This window comes from Silurus meridionalis, chromosome 8 (assembly GCF_014805685.1).
Source record: "Silurus meridionalis isolate SWU-2019-XX chromosome 8, ASM1480568v1, whole genome shotgun sequence".
In the NCBI taxonomy this organism is placed as follows: domain Eukaryota; kingdom Metazoa; phylum Chordata; class Actinopteri; order Siluriformes; family Siluridae; genus Silurus; species Silurus meridionalis.
Window position 1 is genome coordinate 12,554,500 of NC_060891.1, and position 27,820 is coordinate 12,582,319.

Below are 27,820 nucleotides of genomic sequence, written 5' to 3' on the forward strand. Positions count from 1 at the left end.
GCAATTGATGATAATGCTGTTTGTCCTTAGAAATTTTTCTTTATTTATGGCATCACGGTTGCCTGAACCTTTTTTAAGGCACTAGTTATATACACTTGTAGACACGAAAGGGGGAGGGAAGAAGCCAGGAGTGTGGCACCAAGAGTGTGACTCAGGCTGATATTTTCACAACTTGCTTCCCAATGTTGCCTCCAGTCATCATGGAGCAAAAAGCCACTGCAATTGTAAAAAAAGTTGAAAATTGAAGAATAATAATAATGTAAGAAAGTAATTTTTAAAAAAGTTTGATCAGATTTGGATCTTACCTCCCATGTTTTCTATTCCATTTGTTACAGTTTCCAAAACCTGAAGTCAAATGAAACTGAAAAATCAATTCTGCAGCACTTGCACATTACCCTTGTGTGTAAATATTTGCCAGTAATTAATGTTGCTTTACAAAGTCAGCCTTCTTACTTTAATTTGGCCAGTCTTCACCCACTGACTCAGTAGTTCCATTCCTTCTTTATGTTTATCCATGTAGTTCAGAACCATAAATCTCTCCCTAAATGTAAATGAAGCAAACATGTTCCTGTTATTAGAATGACGCATAAAGAAGGAAGCAGAAAAAATAGTTTGAACTAATATTTACACATTTTTTCGCTTGGTATGATTGCAAGATCTTTGGTCCAATACTTTAATACTAATTAATGGCTATGAGTTAGCATGGTCTAGGTTGGTACCTGGTGATATTTTTGCAACTCAGAGCTTCTTGAGTCTCCTTGCTCAGTGGAGTCGGGTAAGGCAAGTCTTTATTGTATTGAGAGATCTCCCCGCAGAGTATCACATGAGCACCACTGTTCATCTACAACACAGATTGGAGATAAGTAAAAGCTCCTTAACACAACCACCACTACCGGTGTGAGAAAACGGACACACAATTGTACACACTTTATCTACATGCTGTAACCTCTACCTTAAAAAGTAAGTGATAGAGCTGAAAGGGAAGCAACTGACATTTAAACTGACTTTATTAACACTCTTGCAGCTAAATAAGCACAAATGTCCAAAACAACACTCCAACATCTAGTGGAACAGCTACCCAGAGGAGTGGAGGTTATAATAACAGCAAATAGGGACTAAATGTGGAATAAGAAATTTGAAAAGCACACACAAATCTCAGTCATGTGTCCAAAATTTTTTTTCTGTATAATGTGTGAGTGAATTTAAAGGGTTTCAATTAAACAAGGTGGCAATAACATCAGATAGTTAAAGTCTTAATAACTGTAGTGTCAGAAATGTGTTTTCTATATGTATATATAATATATATAGTACATAATGAAGTACATGGTACATAAATAGTAAATAATGAAGGCTTACCTGTGATATGACTGTGTCGGTAATAGGACCTCCAACATTGTCAAAGTAAATGTCCACTCCATTGGGACAACTGTCCCTCAATGCTGCTGAGATGTCCCCTTTTTTATAATTCACAGCTGCTGTGAATCCGAGCTGTGATACCAGGGTGTGACATTTCTTATCAGATCCACAGATCCCAACCACTCTTTCACAGCCGTCCAATCTGCCAATCTAACAGCCCAACACTACATTCAAATCGCACACATCAGCAAATTAACACATCAAATGAGGCAAGATCATGGAAACAACCTGTCCAGCGAGTGATCCACAAGCTCCACATGCTCCACTGACTACCATGGTCTGTCCAGCACCGGGGGTCACATGGCCTTTCTCTCGAACACCGAGCAGAGCAGTGAGTCCAGGCATACCTACTGCACCCAGAACATATGACAAGTGGCCATCAACCATTGTCGGGTCAATCTGCGAGAAACAAGTGTGTCATGCGGTTTCACATATAACACACGTCTTGTAATGCATGTTGTGACACTAAGAAATACCTTCTGTACACAGGTACTATGAACCACATCATGGGTTTGCCAGCGCCAGTTAAAGGAGGTGACAATGTCACCGACGGTCAGTTCTGCATTCTTGCTGGCCTCCACCACACCAACCCCACCGCCATCAATACACTCCTCCAGCCTCCATGGTTGCAGATAGTCAGCACCAGTATCATCGTTCATGCGACAACGCTGGACATGTCATCAAAAAATCCATCATGCCAACCATCATCATCCAACTTATCCATCATGCAATACCATCAATGAGGTGTCTGATTGGCCACAGATTTATTCTGCAGCAGGACAGCGACCTGCCGCCAATGTCGTTAAGAACCTACATTCACAAAAGATCTACGGTTACTTCTCCAAGGTGTCGGAACAAACATACCTTCTGAGCTCTTTCTAAACTGTGTGTAAGTAAGTGTGTAAAACTCTGTGTAACTGTGTATAACTTAAGAAAAATAAACTCCTACATCATGCCATAGAGCTGAAGACTGTTTAGACCCTGTGAGCAGATTGGGGTAGATATAAAATATTTATTCTACATGTATTTTACACAAACTTCACCGATCAGGCATAAAATGATTTTTATTATTATGACTGGTGAAATAAATAACACTGATTATCTCTTCATCATGACACCTGTTAGTTGGTGGATAAATCAGGCAGCAAGTGAACATTTTGTCCTTAAAGTTGATGTGTTAGAAGCAGGAAAAGCCTAAAGATTTAATTGAGTTTGACGAGGGCCAGATTGTGACGGCTAGATGACTGGGTCAGAGCATCTCCAAACCTGCAGCACTTGTGCGCTGTTCCTGGTCTGCATTGTTCAGTATCTACTGAAAGTGGTCCAAGGGAAAAAATATTTGGAACTCGCTGGTAACCCCCGCGAGTTCCAGGGGACCACTGTATATACTCTGTGTGTGTGTGTGTGTGTGTGTGTGTGTGTGTATATATATATATATATATATATATATATATATATATATATATATATATATAAAATGTAATATGCACAGTAATCCAAACCCCTGATTACACATAGTTATGAATAAACATGAAGAGACATGTTCTCACCATGTAGGGGTCAACAGACAGATACAAGGTCCTGATAAGAACCTGTCCCTGTTTCAGCTCAGTGGACAAACTCGTCTCTTCCACACGGAAGTTATCAGGTGATGGATGTCCGTTTTTCCCTTTTGCACAAACAAAATTACATTCAGCATACTTTTATAATTAGATTCACTTTAAGTGCCTATGGTTTAGGAAATATAATATTATTTACCTGGCCGAGAGGATAAAACAACTCTCTGTATCGTTAACATCTTAATAAAAATGTCTAATAATCACTAAGCAAAGCGAACAGTTGATGTAACGTAATCTTAACACAACCATAAATATTTGGCCTAGATTCAGTTCAACACCATCGTGTGTCCCAAACCGCATAAACTCACCACCAACGTCAACTTAAAACAAAGTTGAAGCTCTAATTTGGCGTCCTATTTAGTGTGAAAGCAGGAGATTTGAGACACAGCCTGCAGGGCGGACCCCTAAAAAGCGCTACCTTGCGCATGCGTGCTATTGAGCACAACACTACAATGTTCAGGATGTAGAAGCACAGACTCAAAGACTGGGATTGATTGAGTTCCGGTGTGTTGCAAGCCGGATGTTCCAAAATAAAGGTTCATAAACACAATTTTATCTTGAAATCCGATTAACACAATCTAAAATATTGTTCATATATTTATTTTAACGGTTGTGTTTAACTTAACGGGGTTTATTTAATGCAAAAAAAAGCTACAATAAACTTATGTAATTAAGTGTGCAGTAGAAAATGTTATGTCAGATGTATTTCAGAATATTTTTTTAAATGTTTATTTCAGATGATTTCAGAAACACAGTTGACTCATTTTGGACGTTTCCTCGACTGTTTCAGGAGTAAATAGGTGTGAATTTAATAGTGAAATTAATCCCAGTCAAAGATTTCATTAACATCTTACAGCACTTGACCTGGTGTGTTTGAGCAGACTGTCTAACTAAAACACACTCATCCGTGAGGAACTTCAGCCACCTAACACGTTATGACTCAGCGGACGGGCTTTGACGCCGTGGAAGTCACGTGACATCCCACACTGAACTTGGTCGCTGAATGATGACGACAGGCAGTGTTCTTTTTTTTTTTGGCGTGTGTGTGTGTGCGTGTGTGCGTGCGTACTTGCGCGGGGGCCGGGGGGTGGACGCGCATGATTTAGGTCAGATATCGCAATCTGGATTTGACAGATTATCCAGCTTCACTCCAGTGTGATAAACAATAAATCTAACTGCTTCTGATTCAATAGCCGTGATATACTGGCCTGTATACCATTTTACAGTTATATATTATAGCTTGTAATGAGAAAGAAAAAAAAAACATGTATTTAGGAAAAATGGCTTTAAAAGTTGCTCAGTCAATAAATCAGTTCAGTAATTCAGTAGTGTAATTGATGCACAGTTCATAGACAAATTGCTGCATAGAATTCCCCTAGTGTAGGATATAAATGTTCATGAATATTTAAATTTATTTAAATGAACCGAAATCGTTTATAATATCGGATTTTTCCTTTAAAGCAATGTGCTCATGTTACAAACTAGGAAGTGACGCTTGAAAGTTGTTTTTCCGCCCCTGAAACTAAGAGCTCTAAAGCAGAGTGTACAGCAGAAGTGCTACGTGAAATATTGAGGTACAGTATTATAACCCTGATATTTCCTGCGTGTTCACTTTTAAACTCGGTGTGGCTCGAAATAGAGACGAGTTCAGCTTGGTGCAAAAAAAAAAAAGAAATGCTCGGCAGATAAAAACCTGATCTTCGTTTCTAATGCTTCAGTTGTTTCCTTGTTCACATGACAGAAGTACAGGACCAAGCTACTGCAGATGTTTCCTGCAGACTAGAACCTTACAAGGGTGGCCAAAGAATGTAGGATTATTTAATGAAAAACAAAACGTGTTTTTTCCCCACTTTTAGAATAAATCAGCATGCATTGTATTTATAGGGCTTGAGGTTTGTCAGACCAAACTGCGAGATCATACTTTCTATAACTATCTGACACCTTCCTAGTTGTGTGCATGCTTGTGGCAAATTTGTAATATGCAATATTGCTAAGTAATGGAATATCTTTGGAAAGGGGTTGAGGTTTTTTTACATTTGCATAACCAACGCACAACTACTACACAATATTTAACAATTACTCCTCATTTGAACATTTCATCCATTAGTTCACTTACCCACACAAAACAGTCTCAAGGAGTGTAGTATAATCTCAGAAAGGACTGCAATGAATGTTGGCTTTGCACTTTATTTTAAGCGACAGTAGACACACCATGCAACACTCTTGACACATAGCTATTGAGGATCAGTGTCTCCTTTCTCTTGGCAAGCATGCTTGGTCATGCCTGTAGCTGTTGTTCTGAACGCCTATGTAGCCTGCAAGGTATAGCAACGGTGTGTGTGTTTTGTGTGGTATGATTCGAAAGCTTTCTGGTTGCTGTTTTTCAGTTGAAGTGAGAGGAAACTATAAAATACTATACATTTTGTATCTGTCAACCAATCGTTTAATTCGTACTTGGCCTTCCTGGGTTATGTCGTATCAGCAGGACATGAGAACATAGGTGTAATGCTGCATTTGAAAGAATCTGACCATTTTTTATTTTCAGTTTCTGGGAAAAGGTCATCTATCATGGCCATACTGTATAAGCAGTAGGCCACCCTGAAGTTTCCCAGCAGGAGGGGTCTTGCACGTTTTCTAGCCATTTGGTGTAAGAAAGGAATCCACAGGCCCTCTAGATTTACTGTGTGAAAACAACTCAGATGTTCAATTATAATCCATTAGAGGCATATGAGAACTTGTTATTCCTGGAGTACAAAAACCTAGGAATTAAACCAGTTAGTGTTGAAATGGATTCTAAACTTGTTTTCTATGGCATGTATGAAGAGCATGTTTCGTAGCTGAACAGGAATTGTATTTGTTTTATTTAAGTTTCATTTTCATGTGAAATGCTCCATCTGAAAGGTTTCAAACACTATAGTTTTAGAGAATCACTGGTTTCCTAGGTCTTCTGTAGGTATTTCTAGGTCTTTTTAGGTCTTCTGTAGGTCTTTTTAGGTCTTTCTAGGTATTTCTAGGTCTTTTTAGGTCTTCTGTCGGTCTTTTTAAGTTTTTTCCAGGTCTTTCTAGGTCTTCTGTCGGTCTCTGTAGGTCTTTCTAGGTCTTTTTAGGTCTTCTGTAGGTCTTTTTAGGTCTTGCTGTGTGCAATAATCTGATTAGGGCCTACAGTTTTCACTCATTCTTGTTTGTTTAGTTCTTTCTTCCCCCTCAAAACAACAAAAAAAAGGGTCTGGATCGTTAATATACAGTAATGGTTTAAGAGCTGGTGGTGTTGGAGAGTTCTTTGGAAAGTTGGTTCCTCACCCAGACTTTAAACACCGCATTTTCCCTCACTGACGGAATTTCCCGCACGACCTCGGCGCGCTCGCTGTACTACTGACCACGCCCCCTATCTGGAAGTAATGTCCTTATATGGTAGCGGAAGTGGGCGAGGCCAAGCGGACTGGAGGATCACAAGACTGGAGCTGAAACAGAAACGTGGTGTTCGGTAGTGCTTCTGGACTGCGCCTTAAAAAATAAATAAATAAAAAAAATTGACAAAAACACGGAGCCTGGCGACGTTTGTGCAGAAAGATAGCAAAAACCCCAACAACACAGCGTGCACTTTTTCTTCCGATCCCTACTTGCTCAACGTTTTTGCACAGGACCTCACCGATTTGTGACTGTTTTTTTTTTCTTTTGAGAAAGTCTTGAGTAATACGGGAGTGAGGTCAGCATAGCATGACTCAACCCTGGATGTGCATGCAGTCATTTCTGGGTTATTGCTTTTCCCTACAGCTTGGCGCATGGACACACAGGAGTTGCTTTCCTTCTTTTTTTCACTGCGATCTCTGAAGAAAGCGGTAAGAGTGGTGTTTACTATTATTATTTTTTTTTAGCGTCTGCAAAACTAGATCGTGGTTATGTTTACCAAAATGGAGGCCACTTTAAAACAGTCCATCGAGTAGATTTTTGTAAACAACCCCGAGCTCCGTCTGCTGGAGTTCAGTTTTTAGCGTTAAATAAAAAGGAAACATGGACTAGATTTGGCATTGCAGAAGGTTACATGTGCGATGGTCGATAAGTTGGGCTTTACAGACAGACAGGCAGACAGACAGTTGACAACTCAGAAGCTGAAGGCAGGCAGTGCTGGTGCTTCTGCTGCTTCTGCCTTTACTCCAACACAATGTCCTCATCCTATCTTGGCCTTTATACAACAGTACACCCGGTGTTAGTGACTGTATAATCCCTTTTCTGCAACAAAAGACTTCTCGGAAATCGTGCTGAGCTGGCCGGACTCGGAAACAGGGAGCTCCGGCATGGCCACGGGCTCTTGTCCCAGTGTTTACACTACAGTAAAGAGAATAAAAGATAAGAATCATTTCCATTTCAAGCATGGCGCTTTGACGAAATTACAATTCACTAATGAAAGCCATTATGTGATGGCACTTGACATTACATGCCTATTGACTGTGCATGGCTCCTGCACTCTGAGGAAATCCATAGTACTACACTGTACCTCTCCTCGCCCATTGTTATGGCTCGTTCCTTTTATTGTTTTTTATGTATTTGCACCTGAATGTGAGGCCATTCTGTACTTTAAAACAACAACAAATAACATACACTATAGTTTGTAAACTCAGAATAAGGGTAAACTGTAGGCCTACCTTTCCTGGTAGTCGGTTTGCTTCAAATGTTTTAGCTTTAGTATTTAAATGTATTGTAGCATAAATGTATTGAATGAATGATTTGGATATTTATATAATTGGACTGCAATATGCTTAAAAACAAAGGACAGCTTTTCTACCCAGAAGGTACACATGTAGGAATATTTCTAAATGTATCACCAGAGAAAATTCTAGATTGCTTATGGAGCATTAAACTGAAGGACTTCATGTAACTACTGAACTCTGCCATAGTCAAAAGTTCAGAAATGTAAAATGCTGTAACGCCTCATTATACCCACCGTGATCCAGCCATGGAAATAGCCATCGATGCTGGGAGGGCGTTAAAAAAAAAACAATAAACAAACATACATTTGTTTTAGTACTCCTATGTAATTCCCATACTCTATATGAAAACTGCTCACATTCGGCATTTATAAAGAGCACTTTAAAACCAAGTAGCCCACTATCGTACAATGTAGCTTGTGTCAGACCGGTACAGCGCTTTAAAACAATACTGTTTACTATATATGTGGTATGGGAATCAGTCCCTAGCTTAGGTGCTCTCTACTCTTTCACACGTGTAGTGGATTTATACAAAACAATGGCATCTGGCTGGAAGAAACCAAAGCCTTTAAGGATATAATATGGTGATTGTCACTTGTACAATTCTAAATGTCAAGAGCACTCGGATTGAAACAATTTGCACACGACTGTGCACGCCTTTCTCGGTGTCTTGCATGAACATGTTATAGAGCCGTAATTACGACGGTCCACATGCCCCCCTGTGCTTGCCTTTCATTCCTTTTTAAGGTTGCACATGCAACAAATGCATGAACAGTTTAATCAGTTGCCGGTGTTGTACGGGTATGTTCTGTGTTGCAGCAGGATCCGAGTGCAAATGCAAATAGCCATGTGTCATCTAAGAGCATGCTGGGTTTCCCCCCTTGTACTTTCTCTGTTCACTTGGCATAAGCAAAGGCAATCCATGGCGGTGTTGCTTTTTAATGAACAACCTGGTGAATCTTGCAGGAGCTCATTCTTAATTTATATTCATATAACAAAGGTGGGTTCTGGGAGTGAGGAACTGCATCTTCAGTGTGAAGTCAGCACATTTTCGGGACCTAAAAAGCCTCATTGGAGATAAATAGGACACGGGGTCTTGGTTGCAGCACCTGCTTGATTTAGATTTCAGAGCTGTTTCATCATAAATCAGCTTTTTGTTTTACACACACATAAAGCTGTTTTTTTTTTTATTTTTATTGTTTAGCAGAGAGGCAAATTCAGAGCTAATAAAATCACAGAATAGTTTCCATGGAGAAGTGTTTTACTGCTGACAAATGTTAAACAAATGAAAGTGTAAATTGTTTTGGGATCTAAAAAATAAAACAAATGGTAGAAGGAAAGGTTTTAGGTGCTACGGGTTTGCAAATATGAATGAGCAAATTAAAATTGTATACATTTATTTGATGTATATTTGATATGATCAATTCATATTTCGTTGCTTAATTTAAAATGACTGATACATTCACACATGCTTTGGATTATATAGAGATTTTTCTTTCTTTTTCTCTTTCTGGAACCAGAGGATAATTAATACGGTGTAATTGCCAAACTTACAGTTGAGTTTTCCAAATATACAGTTGATTGCGTTCTCACTTTTTCTGCTGTGACTCAGTGTGGTATCATTGGTGGTTTGCTGAAATGAGTGTACTCAAATGGCTACACCATAAAAAGTGTCATTTTTCAACTTCATATACAAAAAATTATCAGCAATGTAACTTGAATGCAGTCTTAATTTTTTCATACCTTCATAACTATCATACTACAGATACAGCTGCAACACAACTGTTAAATTAACCTTTTCTGTATTCATGAAAAACTGTGGGAAAATGTCCTTTTTAAATGCATACACGTTTGACTGACGGTTTTGGTCCTTTCTTTAGGTTGTCACTCATGAACACACAACAGCAGTCAAGAACTGGGAGTTTCAGTTTGCCTTGTTACACAAGGGGTAGAAGAGTACTTGGTGCAAAGCAATAGACATGTTTGAGGGTCTGTCAGTTGACTTTGTGATTTCTGCAAATGGGATGCTGCAGTTTTGCATTTTAAAGCTGACTTCCATTCCCACTATGCTTAGCAGATTTGGATGACCCCACACTCTTTAAAACCTCTAAAATATATTTTTTAATAAAGAGCGACGTAAAAGATTAATCGCAGTGGCGAGAGCTTGGTGTGCTTTGGAGGTTTGAACTCTTCTTTACCCCATCACAAGCTCGCTCCAGCCCACTCTTACCATCGTTATTCATGATAGTCATGAGTTTGCCAGCTCAACAGAAAGCCAACCCAAAGAGAACAGGCAAACGCATCACTTTTTTTAACGACCAGGCCGTTGCAATGAAAGAAGCATCTCAGCGCACGGAGGGCTCCTACTATGGCATGGGGCCCCCTCCCTCAGAGACGGGCCACAATGAAGCTGTGGGTGTGGAAAGCTCCACTGCAGATGCACCACACATGTTTCTCAATTCTGTCATTTTCAGCCCAGAGAAGGGCAACCAAAACCGAGGCCATTACCAACAGACTATGCCGATGAAGTGGTCTCACCAGGACCTGTCCCAGCAACCTCAACAGAGACCCGCAGCCTGGAATCAGGGTGTCACAACGACAACTTGGGCTCAGAACTATGCTCCGTACATGGGATCGCATTCTGGTTTTGTAAAGCCAGTATCTGAAGGAATTGCAATGCCACAGCAACAGCCAGCTGCCATTAGGATGGCGGAAAAGCAACAGCAGGCAGCTAACACAGGCGGTGACGCTTTTAGGGACACTTCTAAAGTCAGCAGTGGTCTGGACTGGGAGCAGCAACAACATGGCTTTCCGCAGGGCCATAAACCGACGCTTTTCAATCCTCAGCAGAATCTGACCTCCACCACTGGAAACACATCGGTTCTTCAGCCCTTTCAATTAGCTTTTGGGCAGCCCAGGCAGAACTTGGCAGCAGGTTATTATCAGGTATTTCATGGTAACAGAGCCTTGCAAAATGTGAATTTTGTAAACAGCCCCCAGACAAATTCTCAAAGTCGAATTCAGCAGCAGCTTCAACAGCAGCAGCAGCAGCAACAACAGCAGCAAATCCAGAGACTGATGCTCCATAAACAGCAACTTCAGCAGCAAACACAACAGCTAGTACAACAACAAATGCTGCAACATCAACAACAGACACAACAACTAGTGCAGTCGCAACAGGCACAGCCTCAACAGCAAGCACAGCATTTAAACCAGATCCAGCAGCAGTCAATACAAATGTCACAACAGATACAAATACAACAGCAAGCACAGCCACTACAACAACAATTGCAGCAACATTTGCAAAAATCTCAGCTGCAGCAGCCGCAACAGACCCAATCACTAAATCAGCAAAAAAATGAACAACTACAAAAGCTGCAGCAAATTCAACAAGTAGTGGAATTTTCCTCTTCTGGTAAACAACTGCAGTCGCTTTCCCAACCTGAGCAATTAACAGTGCAATCCCAGGACACACCTGAGCCAACACAGCCCCAGGAAAATGCTTCTCAGTGCCCTCCTGTACTTCCTCAGGCATCCACTGAGGCGCAACAACCTGGACCCCGGCGGTCTCGGCGCCTCTCCAAAGAGGGTGGAGGACAGGCAGCAGAGAATCCTATCCTCATGCCTGTTGAGCAACACACTCAGAGCTCTCATAATGGAGCCAATGAAGCAAGCGAGACCGGAGCCAAGCAGGCCATCCGAGCCGCTCCTACAGGTGTCATCCAGAGCACGCGGCGAAAGAGGAGGGTGTCCCAAGAGGCCAATCTGGAGACTTTGGCTCAGAAGGCCTCTGAGATGGAGTCTTTACCTTCACATACAGTCAAGGTAAGAGCAGCAAGACACTTTAGATGATACTGTGAAATGAAAGCATGAATACTGTGTCCCGTTGATGAAACAAGAATAACTATTCCATGACTGTGTCCTCTCATGTGTGGAAGACTTGCATGATTAGATTGCGCACAGAACGCATTTCCAAATGAAATGCCTACTTGTTCTGCAGGTTTCTCTTGTACTGTGGCAGAATGCTTTCAGCAGAATGTGAATAGAACAGGTGCTGCTGTTCTAGCTCTTGTGTCGATTCAAACCACTGCCTCTGCTGACGCTTCATGCAAATTCAAGTGATTGTTCACTGCCATTAGATCTACGCTCATCATTTCTCTCTGCTACATTGAACGTATATGTATGTGGGCATGTATACTCGGCATATTATAGGGTTATTTATCATAATTCATCGTTTTGGCAATCATACGGCTTATTTTTCTTTTTTCTTTTTTAATGTATTTATTTCATACATGCGCTGTGTGTGTGCTTTTTGGTTCCCATGAAGAAGAAGTTAAAGGATGTATTAGGAAAAAGATTACACAGTGCTATAGGTTGTGCCTGTGTTGACTTTAGAGGTCCTCACTTTAAGTTTAGGGTGGAGCTGGAAGTTGGAAGGAGAGTTTAAACATCCCTGACTGAAAATGGCTCAAATTGGTCAGTTATGAATATATTGTATGGGTACAAAAACAAAATGGTCAAATTATAAAATTGACCAAGTTCATATCAACCAGTTTTTGAGATGCTACAGAGTTTTTATGTCACACCTAACTCAAGTTGCTGTCTGACGTAAATATTAATAGATTGAACAAATAGATAGAGTGAACAATGAACAACCGCTGTAAGAAATTTAGATGTGTTGCACATTAATCTGCATTGTAGCTTTTTGTATATTGATAGGTTTATTTTAGAAGAGCACAATAAAAAAAGTGCTTGTTTAAATATGCATCTTTAATGTATGCATCTGTCTGGACATGTTTTGTCTTTTTTTTATTTCTGTTGTTCCTACATTCCTACATATTGTTCTAGTTTACTTTACTGAGGCATGTTAAGTGTGAACTTGGTGTTACATAAGCTTCTTTTTAAGAAGGTCAGCATTTCCAATTGCGATATATTGGATGTGTGGGTGCCTGTGCTACTGACCCCAGGCACACGAATAGCCCTAAAGCACACTCCAGTAAAGAAGTTAGTTTTAATTCAGTGCTGTGAAATGTTCTCATACTTGTTTTGGCCTGGCCACTCAAAGAAACAGGAAATGTCTAGAGAATACAGGAAACAAGGCCTTTGCACGAGGTTTGTTCTGTTCCTCAGAATCAGGTGAAATTGTATTTAAAATAAAGAGGATTTGAAAACTGGTGGTAATAGAGAACTACTTTTTGTTTCTATTAGGTGTATATGCAGTTCATTGAGAAGAAATAAGAACTTTGGCTTTGTTTTTACCTACATGACCACAACAAAGCTTAGATTTATTTGCCTGAGATCTTGTAGCTACATGCCTTTTTCCCCCCTTAACAAGCTCTTGATACAAGCTACTGCAGGATATTTGTGCATGCGCACTACCTTCTTCTGGCATGCAGTTTCAAACTGCAAAATTAATTTTTCTGTTAGAAGAGAAACGCTGAAAGAAGTTATTGTCAGAGGGTCTACATTTTTTTTTTATTTATAATTATTTTTTTATTAGCTTTTTTACACATAAAAAAGACCTACAAATTTAATATTTTTTCTGAGTAATGAAGGAGCCTGAAAACAATATAATGCCTGTGTGCTGTCTAGTCATTTCCAATACACATGTTGCAGATATTTCTCGCTTTGATCATTACACTGGGTACGTGGGGTTCCTCAGCTGAGAATGTAATGCAGCACCTTTTTTTTTTTTTTAATCAGAGTTCATGTTCCCTTTATAATCTTTAGAAGTTTTTTTGTGATCAACATGTTAATACATTACAATTACAATAAACTATAAAAATGTTGTCAAAATTGTAATTTGCTAGTCTTTGTGTTTGGGTGTAAAGATCCTCTGTGTTACATATGCACAGGAGTCTCACAGGTCCTGGAGCCCCCTGGCATCAGGCCCTGGTCGAGAAGCTGAAGAGATGGAGGGTTTGAGTGCAAAACGTGCGAGAGATGAAAGCCTGGTTCCTCTGGTGATTCCGGTGTCGGTTCCTGTACGGCGGACGGACCACACTTCTATGGACCAGGAGCAAAATTCTCTGTCAGCCAGTTGGCCTCAGCGACCCAGTGATCCAAACCGGACTGACCACAAACCCTCTGTCATTGTCACACGTCGCCGCTCGCTACGCAACTCTCTGTCTGAGAGCTCCAGTCAGGTGAATCCCTCATTAATGGTTACAATTCTCTGACCATGATCTCTTTTGATCCACTGTATCCCCCATTACTTAAAATCTGGATTAAAGCTTTCACTATAATCCCTAGTGTTTGTTTGTCCATCCTTTGAAATTTAATCCAGACATGTTCTCCTTTCCCCCCCGTCACTTTACTTCAATAACACAAAGAAATAATAACCACGCAGTTGATCCAGCCTAATAAAAATGTTTCAATGAATATTGTTTTTTCTTGCTGTTATTCACCAAACATCTTTTCACACTCCAGAATGGCGGAGCTGATCTTGGTGGCGAAATAGATGGCAAATCTTCTAAAGTGAAACGGCGTCCCCGTCCTGAACCGCTCTTCATCCCGCCGCCCAAAGTGAGCACTCTGATTGCGCCACCTGTTTACTCCAGCATCACACCCTACCAGAGTCACCTTCGCTCGCCAATACGGCTGGTTGATAACCCGCTTACGCTGCCCCCCTACACCCCACCGCCCATCCTTAGCCCTGTGAGAGAGGGCTCGGGCCTTTACTTCTCGGCCATCCTCTCTGCTGCAGCAGCTGTCGCAGGAACACAGGGCCTTCCTCCACCCGCTACGCCCAAATCAGCCACCCGTAGTCTCCTCCGCTCTAGTGAGTGCCCCACACATGCACCTCCTACTGTACTGCATCTTAATGTTCATATGACTACTTTTGTGAACTTGTTGAACAAACACTTGTGCATATCTGAAAGTGGATTCAGCATGTGTTCAGGAATAATTGTTTCTGAATCCTGTTGATTGTTGTAATTAGCCCTGACTGTAATTATGTGTCAGTGATGGTGTCATTTGTTTTTGTTGTTGTGTGTGTATAGACAGCACTGAGATTACTCCTCCAGTATTGTCTGCTATGAGCGAGGCCACTCCTGTCAGCGTTGAGCCGTAAGTACCGACGGTGTCACACGCTCATATACGTACTGTTGAGTCCTTGACCTACTTTTGCATCCAAGTGGAAGTGCAGTAACAGCATTCTATTTTTCACTTCCACCTCTAACACACACACACATCACTTTTATAGATCTAATCAGCCTAAACCGTATTGTTTAGTCTGCATGTGCATGCATATGCGTTTTATAATTGTTAGCAGTGCATCTGCTATTCTGACTCAATTCAGTTTGATTGAAAACGCTGTCAGTTTCGGGTGACTGTTTCAGTGTCACTCGTCTTGGCTGCGGTAGTAGTGTTTCTGTATGTGTGTGTGTCATTGGGGTATCAGCAGAGAGAGTAGAGATGAGATATCATCTAGTATCAACCGATTTGCCTTGAGTGAAACACACACACACACATGCATAAACAAACAGATAATTTATGTAGGCTTTCCAGAACTGTGTTAAATGCATATCCTTGAAGAAATCTTTATCTGTGGATCTGCAAACAGGAGCAGGTGTTGTTTACAAATGTTTACATAGCTGTCCTAAAGCGCACTTACACAATAATGCATGGTTAACATTTTAAATGTAGAAATAAAACTACTCTAACTATATTCAATATTTGAATCTATGTAACTGTAGATACCAGTTGGATTTCACTTGAACTGACTGAGATTAGTCTAAATTGTCGTCATAGTTAGCGCACTACACAAAATGGTCTCGTATCGCAGTTTTTATGGACTCTCATTTTCACATAGGGTTTTCCTCATCTCTGGATAGGTTATGGTGTTATGAGGGTTAATCAAAACATTATATTAGCATGCTAATATGGTTTTACAAACTGGTTTACTTTTCAGTGTGATTATTGACTATAGATCGTATGGAGCACTAATGTTGTGTGAATTATCCAAGGCCAAAGTCTCCACACTCTTGTAGGCCTATAGGTCAGAAAGGCAGCTCTTCCACGCTGATAATCTCCCAGCATTACCCAGCAGGGTGGTAAAGCAGCCTGTGCTAAATTACCACCTACATGACGCACACCTCGGAGTGTATCCTAAAAATAGCTCTTAAAAGCTGATGTTGCGTTTCTAGTGAGAAAGTAAAAATAATTCACAGGACTTTTAAGCGTCTTTGATATGTCAATAACGTTTTATCCAGAAGAGCAAATTATGTTTAAAGAAGGGCAGGCAGATTTGATTGAACAATATGGTTTTGTTTATACAGACTGTTGATTTGAAAAGTATTAACAGTGATAATAGGAGTTAACTTCTCTGCCGAAATCTCAAATGATTTTAAACCAAGTGCTTTATTTTGCAAATCTCGTTTCAATTTCTCAGGATTCCTTTCACCGGATGAACAGTAAAATACATCTTTCTTTTTCTTGTATTATTTTCTTTCGTTCTCTCTCACATTGTCTCTCAGGCGGATAAACATTGGGCAGAGATACCAGGCGGAGGTGCCCGAGCTGAAGGAGCGCTCAGCTGCACAGCTCGACCCACACAAGGCTGAGCTGGTGTGGGCGCCACTGCCTGAGCTGGAGTCCAAAGGCCAGCACCAGGAGAGAGGTAGCTCTATTCAAACACGACGTACTCTGCGTTTCTTCTCGAGTACATTTTAGAGAGAAAGTAGAAAAGCCTTTTCCTCGTTTACTGTTGTATAACTACCTCTCTGTAGTGTCAAAGTCTTGTGGATCAGTCAATCTAAAGTGTGTGACAAAACGAACAGCAGAGGAAAGTGTACATTTGTGTGTATATTTAATAAATTACAAAATACACTATATGGACAAAAGTTTGGGGACACCTGACCATATGTGCTTTTTTAGTCCCCTTTTCACTGTTCTAATAACCTCCACTTTTCTGGGAAGATGTTCCACTAGATTTTGGTGTGTACCTGTGAAGATTTGTGCACATTCAGCCTCAAAGGGATTAGTAAAGTCAGGTAATGATGGAGGGTGAGGAGGCCTGGGGTGCAGTCAGGGGTCCAGTTTATCTCAAAGTTGTTCAGTAGGGTTAAGGTCAGAGCTCTATAGCTGGCCACCCATGATCTTAAACTCCAACCCACATATCCATAGCTTCGTAGAGCTGGCTTTGTGTATGGGACATTGCCATTCTGGAACAGGTTTGGTTCTCCTAGTTCAAGGGAATGGAAAATGTAATGCTACTGCCTATACAATACATCCTATACAATTGTGTGTCTCCAACTTTGTGGTAACAGTTTGGTGAAGAACCACATATGGCAGGTGTCCCAATACTTTTGTCCATATAGTGCACCCGCAATTTATTTAACAACAGCTAAATATTGAAATGTATGTAAGAACAGCCACAATATAGTAGTTTGTTGTTAACATGAGTAGCTACTAAAGAAGCTTTCCCTTGTCACAGGTAGTCACGAACTGGGTTTCTGTATTTGAGTGTCGATTTGCATTTTAAAGCATATTCGTGTCTGGGTGACACATTTAGAAGAAAGAAAGGTGGCTTACTTCCAAACTTCAATATGCTTTGGAACTAAGTTTTATTGAGGTCTTATGCCTTATATGTATTTGCATGAGGCCATTATCAATATAGCAACGATAAAGATTAAAGATGATCTGTCAGCACAACTTTGTATTGATTCTCAATAAAGGCAAACCATTAAAGCCGAATATATTGCCCCCCTCAGCATAACTGAGAGACCTGGCCACTTTAGTGTAGGGGTCCTATACTGTTCTTTTGGTATACTACACTAATACACTTGACCACTTGTTAAGAATATTCCACCCCTCTAAAGATTATTGCTGATTGTTTTGCACCAGTGAACTCTGAAATGAGCGTTTGTCTTTGTAATGTAGGGTTTACACACTCCAGACGTTTTACAATTTACCTCCCAATTTAGTGTGGGCAAACTGTTCAGCAGTGATTGATCTGAGCCACACAAAGATAACTTGCTCATCTATAAAATAGTATTACAGTCATTAAAAGTGCACCTTGAACTAAAATCTAGAACCCTATGTATAGATATGTTTCCCATAGATCTTAATGTGTATGTTTCTTTAGTCAGCTTTTATATTAAAACACATTCAGTTGATTAGCCTTTGTGATGGAATGTCCTTCCATCTACCTTAATGTATAAATCCTCCTTAGTCTCAGGTCTGCATTGTAGAGTAATTGTATAAACCTGTACATATGTCTGGAGCTCAAATCAGCACTAAATGTCACTATAGTTGTGAATGAATTTGTCACCCGTGTGTGTGTGTGTGTGTGTGTGTGTGTGTGTGTGTGTGTGTGTGTGTGTGTGTGTGTATATATATATGTGTGTGTGTGTGTGTGTGTGTGTGTGTGTGTGTGTGTGTGCGCGATTATATTAGGGGTACACAATTTCTTTTGAAACAGGGCTTTCGGTTCGGTTCCTTTTTACTTGCGGAACATAGCTGAAATCTGAGTTTCCTCAGGAATGTATTATGTGCCGGACCACAAGTTTGTTTAGTCTCTGCCTCTGACTTAAGCGAATTTTTATTATTATTAAACTTGAAAACATAGACAACAATGCCATGGGTATAAAAAAAATAATAAAGTAGATAAATAAGACCATAATAAGCCATTTGTTTTGGCATTGGATGAAAACGCTAAAGAATACATAGCGCTAGCGTTAGCGGCTAACTCTAGCGATATGGATTCTTTAGTGTTTTATGTCCAGCTTCAAGAATTTCTCATTAAAGTGAGAAAATCTAGATAATTTCACATATCAAGGGAGTGAATGAATGCAGGTTAGAAGGAATAAAGACATTTGTTTGCTGAATTAAGTAGAACAGTTAATTAGAACATATAGTTAGAAAATTTTATAATAAACGTTAAACAAACACACGCACTTAAATACACATCTGTATTAACCATTTGGGGTCTAACAAATGTAAACTATTTTATTTATTTTTCTATTTATAATTTTTTTAGCAATTTAAATGTGTGGCAATTTAATTGATTACCCAATAATAATAATAATAATTTATTAATAATAATAATAATAATAATAATAATAATAAAGTGTATTGCATTAATTAGATTTAATCTATTTTATCTTTAAAAATCTTATCTATCTATCTATCTATCTATCTATCTATCTATCTATCTATCTATCTATCTATCTATCTATCTATCTATCTATCTAAAGATATAACAATAGATAGGTGTTTATTTATGTGGGCTTTTTGTGTCTGCAGTGAATGACCTCATGCACTTAGCCTGCTCCAGTGCAATGTGTGGAGGAGGGACAAATCAGGAGCTGGCCATGCACTGTCTGCATGAATGCAAGGGTGATATCATGGTGAGTGTGAGATGATGTAAGGCTACACCAATATGATCTCAGTGACATGCATCACCTTTGTCCTCTATACCTATTTCCTTTCCTATAGTACTTTTATGAAATTTCCATAGGATTTAAGCTGATGGGGCTGCATCACAATACGTGAGGCATTGGGCCAAATGTCGCACCTGACGTGAATGAATAATCACTGTTTTAATGCGTGCGTGTTCACAAACACAATTGAGGGGAACTTGATTTGTGTTTGTGTGTGCTATATGTTCACAAAGCTGAACCAGCAACAGCAGCACAGAGGCCAGTCTGATAGTGCTGAGCTAGTAACTCTGCCGCCATAGCAACCTGCTGTCAATACCAGAGACACATGCTGTCACACGTGCTACTGTGTTTGAGCTGCAAAGCTGTTTTGATTTTAATGCCTGGTCTGTTGCTTTGTTTTGACTCCTTCTTTTATCCCAGGTAGTGTGTTAGGACATGAATTTGTCCTTCTGCATTTGTGAAACTGGTCACATGTTTTTGTTCTCATTGAAGTCTGCTAACACGCTGGATATCAACGTGTGCACACCTGATTAGTGTTGCATATACTTAACCACGAGATGCAAAAAAAATTAAAAAGGAAGTGCGATGTTTTGGTGTGGTGGAAAATTCAAGGTGCTGAACGAAATAAAGAACATGAAATGTAGTGTGGCAGATATGGCGTAATGGTGCAGCGAAACGTTTTGCTGCGTCAGAGCTCCAGGGTCCTTGGGTTTCCCAGAGCTCGGGTTTGGTGTATTGTTTTTCAAAAAAAATGTGCTGGTAGGTCGATTGTCTTTAAGTTTGAATGAGTGGCGGACTGTGTATGTATGGTGCTTAGTGATCGACTTGGGCATATTCCTGGCTGAAGATATTTCGAATCCATTTTGACCAAAACTGAAACAAAGAAGTTGATTCACTTGAAGAAAGTATATAGACAAAAGTATTGCGATAGCTGACTTGAGTGGTTCTTCCCCAGACAGTTACCGCAAAGTTCAAGACACACAATTGTATAGGATGTCCTTGAATGCAGAAGCATTACATTTTGAATTCCCTCGAACTACGAGTCCCAAACCTGTTCCAGCATGACAATATCCCTGCGCACAAAGCCATCCACAAAACATGCTCCATGATGATTTAGTTTACCTGGGTTGGAGTGGAAGAACATGAGTGGCCTGCCAAAAATTCTCCAGGTTGAATCTAAGCGCTGCAACTGCACGCCAGGGCTCCTCACCCTACATCGGTACCTGACTGTACTAAAGTCCTTGTAGCTGAACGAGCACAAATGTCCACAAGCACACTCCAAAATCTAGTGGAAAATCTTCAACATCAAATGGGGATTAAATGTGGTATGATGTGCTCAAAAGCACAAATGAATTTTATGATCAGGCATCCACAACTGTTTGTCCATATAGGGTATTTTCTCTGATTATTAAAGCAGAGATACACTATTACTTTTTTCTTTTTTTTTAAAGAAAATATGTCTGTGTTTAATGTTGTATCTCCACTGCCAACCAATCAAACGGCTCCATTTTGCTTTTTCGCTACTTCCTTTGTTTTGGTTCATCTGATTGTTTGGATTTGGTCCTGACCACAACTCCACCAGATACACTTTCCTGCTCAAACAATCAGCATTGCTCATCACATCATTGCTGCTGTGCATGCTGCTCCTGTGCAAAGCCTCTGTGGGTCACCATCACATCCAGTCTCTGCGACCTAGCTCACTTTTGCAGAAGTAAAATCAGCTTCTTATTTGCTCAGTTATTTGCTCAATGTAACAAGCCATTGCCATCTGTGGACGGTGTTTGCAGCTTGAGAAATAAATCAACAGATCACAGTCAAGCTGCAGGGAGAAAAGAGAGAGAAGAAGAGAAGAATATTAGCCAGCGACTGGTGCTGCTTGGTTAAACGCCTCCAGCAAAATACTCTTGCCTATGTTGCCAAGGAGATTGAATGTGTCTGGCTCTATTCTGTAACTCTTTTTCATTTCTTTGTCTTTCTCTTTCTTTCTCTCTCTCTCCTCTCTCTCTCTGCTTTCCGCTGCATGTGCACCATATTGTACTCTTTTGTTCTTCTGTCCTATTATATAATTAAATCCTACACAGCTGGCCATGACTTTGTCTTGTTATTGTCTTCCACAGAACTGGCCAATGATTGAAAGTTGTATGTTGTCATCTCGGTTCAAGTTGAAATCACTCATACCTTCTCTTATTTATTTATTTTTTTCAGGGAGCTCTTGCCCTTCTTTTGCTGAAAACCCCCATATTTCCAAAACCTCATCCTCTGGCAAACTACCACTACTCCGGTAAGTACCTAACTTAATGTTGTCATTTAGAAATTTGTTGCTGCCTCTATCTTTCCACCTAGCTCGTCTTTAGACCTCTGAGCTTGGCTTCCTGCCTCTCTGCCCCAGCAGGCTTTTTTTCTGTGTTGGAATTCCATGCAATGCTGTCTCTGTCTTTCAGCCATAAACCATACCAGCTGAGTACTGGGGGAGGGCAGGGGCAGCTGGGATTACTGGGTGAAGGAGTGGGGGTGGGTCTGGGGTTGCCTGTTGGAGATGTACAGAGCGGGTGAGGGGAGAGAGGGAGGGAGAAAGAGAGTGTGGGCAGCGTGTTGGCGGCATGTGCTTAATCCATAGACGAGGACAGGAGCACTATTGTTTATGTGCCAGTATGTGTTCTGGCTGTGTGCCTCGTGTGTGTATCTGTGTGTAAGCGTCCATCTCGTTTACTTCAGACTTCACAATAATTGCCTGACTCATGTCCCCGGTCCTTCCATCTCTCCATCAGGCTCAGACAGCTGGACACCTGAGGAGAGACGCTTATTCAACAAAGGCATATCTACCTACAAGAAGGACTTCTTCATGGTGCAGAAAATGGTATCACCCCACATTTTTACCATCTTAGATTACACAATTCTTACCAAATAAAGACCAGGCAATAAATCTCAGACATAAAATTATAATCTACAATTTCTTTAAACAAATAAAGAATTCGATTCAATTTGTATTACACTTTTACCAATTGACTTCGTCCCAAATCACCATTACAGAATTAAATAGATTACGAATAATACCTTTACATTTCTAAATCAGTCTATATACATATATATCCCTCGTAAGTTTAGCACTAATAAGCAAGCCAGTGGCGAACAATGCCGGAGTCATTCAGAACACTGCACCCTTTTCTGTCCTGAATGCAAATGTGTGTCATTGCTGTTCTTATTGTTTATAATACAATGAAACGATGCGCTTTTCATTGACACTAGACACTGGTGAAACCGATGATCTCATCAATTGCCAGCAGTAGCTTTAGTACAGTAGTTAAGGGTCGAGTCATGGAACAGTATACAGACTGCAGTGTTGTACAGACTTCATCAAAATGAAATCAGCGTTTATGTATAGTTTATGATTATCTCGATGCACTTTACACTTCACACAAGATTCTTTCACTTTCTTTTTTTCTCTAACCTTCCTTTCATCATGCCTAACACCAATACTCACAACCTCAAGATCCTCAGTCTGCATTTAGTGTTTCTTATTTAGGACTTTTTGTGTGATCCTATTCCCTAGCTCGAAAAGAGGCCATTCGGAACATAACAATATTTGCGTCATAATAATAATTTACAATTACATTTATGTGGCTACTCAAGTTTTATAATGGAATTACATTTTGATTTGATATTTCACGCTGTGTTGTTACACAACACTTGTGTGAATTATACAACAGGAGGTCATCTTGTCCATTTCTTTATTCCTTTATTTATGGATTTTTTTCCCCAACACATTTTTCTGATGCTTGATTCAAAGATAAACTCCAAGACAGTGGCCCAGTGTGTGGAGTTCTACTACACCTATAAGAAGCAAGTAAAGATCGGCAGGAACGGCACGCTCCTCTATGGTGAAGCAGAGCTTCCTGAAACACGGCCCACAGAGGAGGAGGTGGACTATAAAGTAAGCCTGTGTTGTCTGCGCCAAATCTCATATGGACAGGCGAGGAGTGGTAGGGTTGGTAATCTTATCTGCTGTCCTGAACAGGGTTCACAGAGATTTGATTTGCGAAAGGAAGAGGAAGACGACAGGAAGTGGGAGGTTTCAGGGGACAGGAAGCGAGAGAGCAGCCCTGACAGAGTGTCACAATCTCTACAGGCCAATGAAACGGTGAGTATCAAGTTGCCTCGGGGTAAATAAAGGTGAAATGTAGAAATGAGAGTGTTTAATAAAATAGCTCAGTAAGCAGTTTGTTTTTCATAAATGAACAAGATAAAGTAAAATATGCAGCTGACTGAAATCCAGAAACATTTTTGTAAGACTCATGTCTGCTGCCCTCTTGTGGATAACAACCGTAATAACAGCAGACTTCTCTAGCTGTAGCAGCAGCTGTAGTAAAAGTTCACTGTAGATTAAAAACATCTCGTGCATGGTATCTTCCCTGCGACTGACAGTAAGTCTCTCATCCCCCAGACTGGTGCAGTACTGGTCTTAAGGAATCAGGAGGATGGAAGACGGGATCATCCGACCATTGCGGTGAGCCACGCCCCCTCAGTGCCTGCCAAACCCCGACCAGAGAGCACAGTGCGGAAGGGTGCGGTCGGGACAAAAGGTGCTGCTGCACAAGAGGGGGAATTTCCTTGCAAGAAATGTGGAAGGTGAGACATTAAATAGTGGTCAGTAATTAATATATATAAGCAGTCTGCTTATCTACTAAAAAGCCTTTACACTGTGGTGAGCAGAAAAGCATCTTAGAAACATCAAACCCTGAGGTGACCAGGCTACAACAGTTCCACTTCTGTCTGACAAGAACAGGGCTCTGTTTGCAACAGGCTCATCATAATTGGAAAGTCAAGAATTGAACTGCAAAAGCATCTGGTCTTTTTTTCCCCCCCAGATGTTCTTGTAAACAACCAAGTGACCAAAGTAGATCTTTTGATTAGTAAAAAATCACTTCAAATTTTTTTTCATCCGCATTCGCTATGCGTGGATTGAAGAGATCTGCGACTGCTCTGTTTCTCTGCCTAATGTTTAATTTATGCTTCACAAATCCACACTGGTACAAGCAGGCGTCAAAACGATGTGCAGTTGTGGCAGCTGTTAGTCACTGTGTCATGTGTATGAACCTTTTTAATTACTTGCGATCACATTGCCGGCTTCTGTTGTTGCTCATCTGACGTGCTGAAAATAACTTTAAAGCTGTTAGAATGTGTTTTATTGTGTGTGTGTGTGTGTGTGTGTGTGTGTGTGTGTGTGTGCATGCAGTCCTGTTTTTGTATGTGCAGCAGTTTTGAAGTGTTTTTAAAGGCAGATGTGTCACTTCCCTTTGTAGTTTGGCTCAACTGCAAAATCTAGAGAGGTTCCTGCTTATGTAAGCATGCTTACGGGTTCGAATCCTACTATCCAAGGATGTCTTGATGTACTTGACTTTGAAGCATCACTTATATCACTGTGTTTTGTGCTGCTTTTTTCCATGTACTCAGGAACACGGCGTGCGTTTTCTAATAGGGACGTTTTCTTTGAGTAATCTGCATCTGAGTATAAAAGAGTCGAGAGCTATGAAATCTACTATCTGATTCCAACAAGGTCTCATATCAGTAATGGCAATGAGCGCCACTGTTTTTATCAACGGTCTCTTAGCAACTGAAAGTTTTGAATACTGTTTATATCATGCCCTCTGCTGTGCTCCTGCCTGCCTAGTGACTGAGTGCAGGTTGTGTGTGCACGTGTACGACTTGGAATATGAAAACATCGCGTACGCTCTGTCCTTCTGCCCACTCACCATTGGCCACTGCTGCTCATTTGCATTTTGCCAGTGCATCTGCTCTCGCTTTGTCAAAGGACGAATCTCGCTCATACTCTCCACTTATCAAACGCTGCGGTCATGTTCTGTGTACAGTTTATAGTAAAGCGTGTATACATATATAAAGCAAATCAAGCAGTCAGGATGTGTCCTGGACATGTCATTTATTAACATTAGAAAAGCCACAAAGTGACTCTTCGGGGGTTAGTAACCAAAATGAACGATTTATATGTACCCGGTATCATACAGAGCTTCTTTAGTTAAGGTGGTTGCTAAATGATACAGAAATTATTATTATTTAATACTTTTTAAGCAGTGTATAGTTACAAACATCTGAGAAACAAGTTATTTCTCATCAAGATACACTTATTCTCTCACCGACAGCTGAGTAAGCACAAAACCCGAAGCACTTTCTCATTTTCCCTTCCAATGTCTCCATTTGCTTTGTGTTTAACATACACATGTAAGTTGTTACTATACATACTGTTTTGTACTCCCAATTGGTTAAATTACACCTGTAACATGTACATTAAAAGATACTTTCCTTTCTAACATTGTTGGAAAGATGCTCCCTACGATATGACCCTAAAATCCGCAGTGTAGAACGGTGCCTATCGAGGCAATGCAATGCTGTTTGAAATGTGCATATGAGAACAACAGAAATACCTGCATTATTACCACAAATGTATCTATTTATTTATACCTTACTGCCCCACGTAAGCTGCTGTGTAGTTTAGTCTTCATTCCCTCAGACTGGAGGCTCACTCAAGAGTGTGCTGTGTTTTTTTTTTTTTCCTTTCTGCAGGATATTCTATAAGGTGAAAAGCCGGAGCGCTCACATGAAGAGCCATGCCGAGCAAGAGAAGAAAGCGGCGGCTCTCAGGCAACGGGAGGCAGAGGAGCGTGCGGCGGCAGCGGCTGCAGCGGCCTTACTGGCCTCCCAACAGAACGGATCGCGAGGCGAGCAAACAGCATCGCGGCGAGCCAGCAGCGAGGACTCCTCCGACGAGGAAGACTCGTCAGACGACGAAGACTGGCACTAGCAAAAACTCTTATTCTGCATGGTGGAGCTGGGACGCTTCTCCAGCACGACCTGATACACTGGTCCGTGTGAGGAGGAATAACTTGGCAGATTGAACATGAGCAGCTTCAGGGACTAAATTACTCCCTTAATGAGTGTCAAAGAGAAGCAGTCAGGGTTTCTCATTTGGGTATAGGGCTATAGGGAGTACAAGCCAAGGGATTTGTGTGTGTGTGTGTGTGTGTGTGTGTGTGTGTGTGTGTGTGTGTGTGTGTGCGTGTGCATGGTGGCAGGCATGTGTGTGTGTATGTGTGTGTGCGCATGTGTGCCAGAGAGTTAGTGTCAAAGAGAAGCATTCAGGTTTCTCATTTAGAAATAGGGCTATAGGGAGTATAAGCCAAGAGTGTGTGTGTGTGTGTGTGAGTGTGTGTGTGTAACACACTGGTTACAGCCCAGGAGTTCCACCTGCTTACTTTACCCACCTACCCAGCACAGACTCACTTCACCTCTTATTATTCGCTGTGACTCGGACCGCCATACAGTCAGTGTTCTGAACATTGCAGCAAGACATACAAACTGGTGAAGACAGGAGGACGGATGAATGTCACTCTTGATCCCGACCTTTTGTCCTCTCTTGATTTTTCTAAATGAATTGTGTTTGTGACTTTTTCATGGTTGACTGCCAAAAGCTTTGCACAGCTGTACTTGTGCACCGTTTTTTTTTTTTTTCCTTTTCGTTTTTTTTTTAAAGTGCCGTAAATTTGGGCTCTGGTGTTTTTGTTACGTTACTTCTTGCCACCTCGCTGATGCCTTTGGATGTTTTTGACACTTTTAATTGTGACATGACAATCAATTTTACAAAGGTTCTTTTTTATATATCCAACAAAGTATCATTGTTTTTGATATATTCCTTATTATTATTGTTATAATTATTATCATTATAAGTGTTCATTGTACATGTTTTATTGGTGTTTTTTTTTTTTTGGGGGTAAACTTTTTGTTAGTTTCGAAGTTCTTTTAATTATTTAGCTATTAGTTTATTTAAGACTTTTGCTACCTGTGTTTGCGGATTGTAAAGCTTCTCCAAGGTGTCAGGCAGGAAAAGACAGAAACCGAGGGTGAAAGTGCAATAGAACAATTTGAAATCAATGATGCAAATGTGCTGCCGCTCATCCCTCCCTCTTCCTCTTCCATTCCCTGTTCGTCTCCATCATGACCGGAACTCGAACTGAAGCCGAATGCAGCATCTGTTGAACAAGATCGTTTGAAGATATTTATTTAATGTTATATTGGGATTAAGGGGGGAGAAAAAAGAGAACAAATATGCTTGAGTGGATAAAGAATGAAGCGTAACGTGTTTGTCGATTTTTAGGGCTGTGCCTTCACACTGACTTTGATAGCCCAGCACTTGGTGATATCACCATGGCAACAGAGGCTGCTCAATTCCCCCCCATCCTCACAGAACAGCCACACTGTGGAAATCTCAGCCGAGAGCAACTGCTCCAATTACTGCTCATCACACTTCAGTCTGCTATGCACTCTGTGTCTGTGTCTGTGTGTCTGTGTCTCTGTGTGTCTCTGTGTGTGTGTGTGTGTGTGTGTGTATATATGTTAGCATCTTTGTGGGTGGATGTACAAGTGTGTTTTTGCACACATATGTGTATGTGTGCATGTATGTGTGGATGTGTATGGGTGTTAACACCAATAATAAAAACTGTTTCAAACTCAGAGCCAAGTGAGAAGGAGAAGCTTCCAGAACTGTTTAGTTTTTTTTGAATATATAAATTCTGTATTTGTTGCAAACTTGTGAAGAGACTGACCTGCTCTTTTACATGGGCAGGCTAGGGGCCTTGTGGTAAGATGGTCTAGCCAAGGTTTTTTTTTTTCCCTTTTTTTGAAAATT

The 27,820-nt window shown here is 40.6% G+C and overlaps 2 protein-coding genes and 1 long non-coding RNA gene across 5 annotated transcripts; 1 reads left to right on the forward strand and 2 right to left on the reverse strand.

Annotated features, from left to right (window-relative positions):
• Window positions 1-19: 19 nt before the first annotated feature.
• Window positions 20-3,361, reverse strand: ptgr2 (prostaglandin reductase 2). 2 transcript variants are annotated; one of them, XM_046855595.1, is made up of 9 exons: window positions 3,175-3,361; window positions 2,967-3,085; window positions 1,893-2,084; window positions 1,645-1,815; window positions 1,357-1,488; window positions 720-841; window positions 454-541; window positions 306-345; window positions 20-216 (listed from the first exon to the last, which is right to left on the reverse strand). In XM_046855595.1, the coding sequence occupies exons 1-9, from the start codon at window positions 3,212-3,214 to the stop codon at window positions 152-154; spliced, it is 969 nt and encodes a 322-aa protein (XP_046711551.1). In that variant the 5' UTR covers window positions 3,215-3,361; the 3' UTR covers window positions 20-151. The 2 variants fall into 2 exon arrangements, with proteins under 2 accessions (XP_046711551.1, XP_046711550.1); XM_046855594.1 differs by having other exon boundaries at window positions 1,357-1,566.
• Window positions 3,362-4,497: 1,136 nt separating this feature from the next.
• On the forward strand, window positions 4,498-26,873 carry mideasb (mitotic deacetylase associated SANT domain protein b). Of its 2 annotated transcripts, none has more exons than XM_046855687.1 (13): window positions 4,498-4,609; window positions 9,622-11,566; window positions 13,597-13,887; window positions 14,171-14,522; window positions 14,743-14,809; window positions 16,219-16,361; window positions 18,989-19,092; window positions 21,331-21,406; window positions 21,894-21,982; window positions 22,913-23,056; window positions 23,141-23,263; window positions 23,567-23,751; window positions 25,702-26,873. In XM_046855687.1, the coding sequence occupies exons 2-13, from the start codon at window positions 9,983-9,985 to the stop codon at window positions 25,937-25,939; spliced, it is 3,396 nt and encodes a 1,131-aa protein (XP_046711643.1). In that variant the 5' UTR covers window positions 4,498-4,609; window positions 9,622-9,982; the 3' UTR covers window positions 25,940-26,873. The 2 variants fall into 2 exon arrangements, with proteins under 2 accessions (XP_046711643.1, XP_046711642.1); XM_046855686.1 differs by lacking the exon at window positions 4,498-4,609 and adding an exon at window positions 6,524-6,874.
• On the reverse strand, window positions 5,874-6,406 carry LOC124390013. The gene is made up of 2 exons (XR_006926677.1): window positions 6,336-6,406; window positions 5,874-6,238 (listed from the first exon to the last, which is right to left on the reverse strand). It is a non-coding gene; the product is annotated as an uncharacterized LOC124390013 (long non-coding RNA).
• Window positions 26,874-27,820: the final 947 nt, after the last annotated feature.